At 43.4% G+C, this 5,845-nt stretch overlaps 1 protein-coding gene across 1 annotated transcript; it reads left to right on the forward strand.

Moving 5' to 3' along the window:
* The first annotated feature begins 19 nt into the window (after positions 1-19).
* On the forward strand, positions 20-5,244 carry LOC119353770 (CDPK-related kinase 5-like). The gene is made up of 11 exons (XM_037620446.1): positions 20-580; positions 1,401-1,531; positions 2,325-2,366; positions 2,462-2,570; positions 2,903-2,981; positions 3,101-3,397; positions 3,472-3,584; positions 4,046-4,153; positions 4,235-4,297; positions 4,384-4,551; positions 4,647-5,244. Exons 1-11 carry the CDS (start codon positions 20-22, stop codon positions 4,785-4,787), a joined length of 1,812 nt encoding a protein of 603 aa, XP_037476343.1. The 3' UTR covers positions 4,788-5,244.
* Positions 5,245-5,845: the final 601 nt, after the last annotated feature.

The following is a 5,845-nucleotide window of genomic DNA, read 5'->3' on the forward strand; positions in this document are numbered from 1 at the left end:
CCCGCCGCCCGCCGCCGCCATGGGGGGCTGCCACGCCAAGCCGCGCACCCGCGACGCCGACGGGGCCTCCCCGCCGCCGCCCGCGCCGGCCACGCCGCCGCCGCCCTCCTCCACGGCGCCCGCCACGCCGGCCTCCAAGAAGCACTGGACGTCGTCCCCCTTCTTCCCCTTCTCCACGCCCAGCCCCAGCCCGGCGCACCACCTCTTCTCCTCCTCCTCCGCGGCCTCCCCCAGGGCCTCCTCCAGGTCCCCCGCCCCGGCGGGCGCCAAGTCCCCGGCGCCCGCCACCCCGGCCCGGCGCCTCCTGCGCCTGCCCTTCCCGCCGCCCTCGCCCGCCAAGCACATCCGCCAGGCGCTCGCGCGGCGCCACGGCCCGCCGCGCCCGGCGATCCCCGAGGAGGACGGCGACGGCGGGAGGGGCCTCGACAAGGGCTTCGGCTTCAACAAGGGCTTCGCCGCCAAGTACGACCTCGGGGACGAGGTCGGCAGGGGCCACTTCGGATACACCTGCGCCGCCAGGATCAGGAAGGGCGCGCGCAAGGGCGACGCCGTCGCCGTCAAGGTCATCCCCAAGGCCAAGGTGACGACCTACCCGCAACCTCTGCAAACGCTTCAAAAATAAAAAATATCGGATCCGTTCGCTAGTTTTTCTGAAAGTTGATGCCGCGCTAGTTTAGATTTGTGAATTTCTGTTGGATAATTCGGTACTCTCATGACGTTTGCGGTTTTGATTGATGCTGTATAAATGTCCTTCATATTTTGTTGAACAGAGAAAGGTAAAGCATGTGTTCCTGAAAGCAACCACTCACTAATATAGTCTAATCAAAGTTTTTGAGAACTGGATGCATGCCTGTTCATTTCTTAAGAAACGTGGCCCCTTCTTGTCTACACGAGTAGTCGAGTAGATGTGCCTTGTTACAGATGTAACCTGACATCATGGGTTCATGTACTAACATGCTATTGATCTACATCGTGCATTGTGAAAAGAATATCTAGTTTTATCACATGCTGCATACCTGTATATAAGAATAATATGGATTACGAGATCTTCTACGTTCAGCATTGTTGCATGGTACGTACTAGGTAACATATTAAATTGTGTGCTGTAAAACATTAAATATACCCACTTGAATGATGAGATCTGAGTAAGTCCTGTCATTTTTTGTTATGGAGTTTACACTTGATATTCCGTAACTACTTTGCCTATCGCTCTTTCATGGCTGTGCGATCTGGTTTAATCTTTCCATAGTTGCAATCTCCCTTGTTTGGGTCACCACATTTCAATGCCTTACTTGAGGATTAATACCATCATTGTGTCGTTGCTAGGCATGAACTTAGTTCCTCACTCCTCCTATGTACATTTTTTAGTATCATCTGAAGTTGCTCTAATCTCTTGTCAGATGACAACATCCATTGCTATAGAGGATGTCCGCAGGGAGGTGAAAATTTTGAAGGCTTTGGCAGGACACAAGAACTTGGTTCAGTTTTATGATGCATATGAGGACAACGAAAATGTCTACATAGTCATGGAGTAAGTTCCAGCACCTTGATAGTCACACAATGTGTTTTGACTTCAATTTCACATGCTATGAGGATGCACTCCTTAAGATGTCAAGCAGAGTAGAGTAGCTTTTTGCTCTTGTTATCAACACTCTCAACTACAAGCATAGAAAACAAACTCACTGAATAATCAGTTCCATTTTATTGACGCAACTTCAATAGTTTTCCACAGTCCCTTTTTATTAAGATTCTTTGATCTACTTATTGCTGATGCGGCAATAATTACCTTTCAGAAGCATATAATGCGTTATCTTGTGTGCTTAAAAATGTAGTTAACAACCATATGTTATTTCATCCATATGTCTGGACGGTTAGTTACCTTTTCAGTTCTTAGGTTAGTTCTTGTTCTTACGTTAGTTCTTGTTCTCAGGTTAGTTACTGGCAATTTAAATAATCTGAGCAGTTATCACTTGATAATGCATGATGAAAATGAACATACATTAATGCCATTTGGGGCGGCCACACTGTTTTAAATATGCTTGCAGTGCAACTGGATACTCTTTTATTTTCCCGCCCAATTGCCCAAACTTGACAACAAATATTTTGCCAATAAAAAGGATTTCTAGATATGGCCAAATCCAGATGATGTCATTACTACAGGTCGTTGAATGTTGCCTTATATTAGGCATCTGTTTTTTGGCATCTATATTTAGCTTCTATACCTTCCGCTGATAGTGATCCCTGTACGCTCTATTCTGGATTTCAAATGCCATCCACGCCATGTTTAGTTTTTTTAATATCTAATTAAAAATCCCGTTGTTTAGGTTGTGTGAGGGCGGGGAGCTTCTGGATAGAATACTTTCCAGGTAAGCTACAAGTAAACTTACATTATGTTATACAACATCATGGTTTATTACGAAATACTTTAATATAGCTTATGTTTTGCATTCATTTTAAGTAGAGGTGGAAAGTACTCCGAGGATGATGCAAAGTCTGTCCTGGTGCAAATATTGAATGTTGTCGCTTTTTGCCACATTCAGGGAGTGGTTCATAGGGATCTCAAACCAGAGGTGAAGTTCAGTTTTACCTGCATCTCATCAGTTGTCATCATTACCATGTTTGAGATATTAGAAAGTGATGATTTAAATAGTGCTGGTAAACAAGCCATGACTTTTAAGGCAAATGGCGATGGCTACCTGTTTCTACTTCCAATGTTCGAACCTCCTTTTTGAAAGAAAAAAAATTACACTGTTCCAAAGGACGTATAATTTGTTCATGACATTCCTTAGATGGTGTATTTATTGTATTGCCTTTCTCTTCTCCTGTGAATAAGATCTAATTTTACTGTTTTTGTATTTGACATTGCAATGGATTTCTAAAATGTTGTGTTTTTTCTCTTCAGAATTTTCTTTTTACTTCGAAAGATGAGAACTCTCAACTTAAGACAATTGACTTTGGATTATCAGATTTTGTAAAACCAGGTTAGTTTCTTGCTCATCAATCTGCATATCTGTTAATTTGTTGATTTGTACTTGCCATCAGTGAAGATAATACTATCCACTAGCACTTTTTTAATGCAGTGGTCTAATACCTTATGCAGATGAGAGACTAAATGATATCGTTGGAAGTGCTTATTATGTTGCTCCGGAAGTTCTGCATAGATGCTATAGCACAGAAGCGGATGTCTGGAGTATCGGTGTCATTGCATATATCCTCCTTTGTGGCAGCCGCCCTTTTTGGGCACGCACTGAATCTGGCATATTTCGTTCTGTTCTCAAAGCTGACCCCAGTTATAATGAGGCACCTTGGCCTTCTCTGACTCCAGAAGCAATGGACTTCGTTAAGCGCTTGCTATGCAAGGATCCACGTAGAAGGATGACTGCAGCACAAGCTTTAGGTGAGTTTCAGTCTGTATGTATGGATCCAGTTTAAACTTACATTGCTAACTCTGCCTTATATCATGTTTTTCAGGTCATCCATGGATTAGAAATTACAATGACATTAAGATGCCATTGGACGTCCTTATATTTCGTCTTATCAAAGCTTATATTCGTTCTTCATCGTTACGTAAAGCTGCTCTGAAGGTCTGCATTGATAAAACCTGTTCTGTTTTTTCTCCTGTTGTTCCACATAGATATATGCTGTTGCTTCAAATCTGGACTTGCTTTTATATTACAGCATTTTTTCTACTCAAGGCTTTGAATGGTTGTGCAGTAACCTAGTATTTTGTTAGATGTTTAATACTTTCAAGTCCACATGCCTTGTACAAATTCCTGATCAATATCATTACATGTGTATAATTTTCATTAAAAAAATTGGACGCCTACTTCTTGTACCATTGGTTTTATAAGTTCCAAAATGAAATGCTTGTACAGTTCTATTTGTTTGCAATTCTCTCCTGTTAAAATAGCATAAAGAGGGGATGCCACTTTATTTGAACCTCAAAGTGGTGCTGTCAAAATATTCTTTTGATACCTATGGCTGACCGCTTTTACTTTCCTCTGCAAGCTGCAGCCGTTGATGTATCTTTCTTGATCCATTACAGGCTTTGTCGAAGACTTTGACTGTTGATGAGCTTTTTTATCTCAAAGGGCAGTTCTCCTTATTAGAGCCTGATAGAAATGGATGTATCACGCTAGATAATATCAGAATGGTTGGTTCGTCATAGAGCTCTGATATGTTCTCTCCCATTCATTTTGAACCCCCTTGCTGACTCCTCTTCCTTCCTTTTTAGGCCTTAACAAGAGAAGCCACTGATGCGATGAAAGAAACACGAGTTCAGGAGATTCTTGTCTCGGTACATTACTTATGTTGTTGATCTTAAAGACAGAATTTTCATCCAGCATAAACTGTACTCACGGTATACCTGAATTGTCTTTTCAGCTGAGCGCTCTTCAGTACAGAAGAATGGACTTCCACGAGTTCTGTGCAGCTGCAGTAAGTGTTCACCAGCTTGAAGCATTAGACAGATGGGAGCAACATGCGAGATCCGCTTATGAAATTTTCGAGAAGGATGGCAATCGAGCCATTGTAATCGACGAGCTAGCTTCAGTACGTGATATCTTCCTCCCTGTCTATTTTCATTCTCTAACTGATAAATTTGGAGTCCCTTCACACATTTCCTATGATGCTACTTGGTGTTTCAGGAACTGGGTCTCAGCCCTTCCGTGCCGCTGCATGTCGTTCTACAGGACTGGATCCGGCACACCGATGGGAAGCTCAGCTTCCTCGGGTTTGTCAAGTTGCTGCATGGCATGTCCAGCAGGTCCCTGTCAAAGATGAGATAGCTGTTGATAATCTCTAACGACAGTACAAATTTATGCTGCCCCAGCCCCAGCCCCAGCCCAACTTAGCAAGCAAGGCCAAGACTGCACACCGAGGTCAACATGACACGACATGACGCTGCCTGCGCTAGAACCCGCCTGGTTTTGCCACTAATCTGAATATAGAGTTCTGTTTGCGGTCGCCCGTGTACTGATCACCACCGTCTTCTTCAAAGTTCACCAGCATCATCTTTTAGTAGGTTAGGAAAAGGAAATTTCACCCGTGTCTCGGCAACATGTGATGCCTCTAACAGTCTCTTAGAATAGCCCGCCCAGCCATGTCCTGTCGCTGTGGGCAGCGTTGTAAAATGCCCCCGTTCATGTAACTGGAGCAGAGTCGCCCTTTTGTCGTCAGTGTGCCATTATATTGATTGAGTTGAAGATGCTTGAATTTTGTGCTGCTCACCCGGTTTTGCTTCAACGTTCTTCCTAATTGTCTGACTCTGATTTTACCCTACGGCCTTATTGTGCCGAGTGAAGGATGGGTGGCTGTCGTCGCATTTACAAGAGCACTGGTTTCATTTTTGTATGGCTGTCTATCGTCGCATGGACAAGAGCACTGATTTCATTTTTGTATGGCTGATACTCGTGATATGTTTGGTTGGTGTCTGAAACGGACCTTACCATTTCTTTGGTTATAGCCAAATTTTTTGCCCTTGATTTGTTTGGATAGTTGGCATTTTTTGTCAATATTGGTCACTTCATCAGGAAGATAAACATTCACTCAAATTTTGATCGTAGGGTGAATCTTGATAAATCATAGGTGTTTTTTTAGCAAGGGTTGCCCTCAAACTGCTAGAGGTGGGCAAGTCAAATAGTGAGACCTTCAAGTACTTGAAGCATGGAAATATGGAGCAAGATTCCAAAAGTGTCCTTCTCAGCTCGACCTCATGTGAGCTCGGTATAAACAGTAAGACAAATTTTAACATGCTTCCTCTTACCCTCTCTTTTTAGGCCTTTTTTGATTCATAGGATAGGATTATTGTAGGAATAGGAATTTTGTAGGAAATGAGATGACATGT

Source organism: Triticum dicoccoides, chromosome 2A (genome assembly GCF_002162155.2).
Source record: "Triticum dicoccoides isolate Atlit2015 ecotype Zavitan chromosome 2A, WEW_v2.0, whole genome shotgun sequence".
NCBI lineage: Eukaryota > Viridiplantae > Streptophyta > Magnoliopsida > Poales > Poaceae > Triticum > Triticum dicoccoides.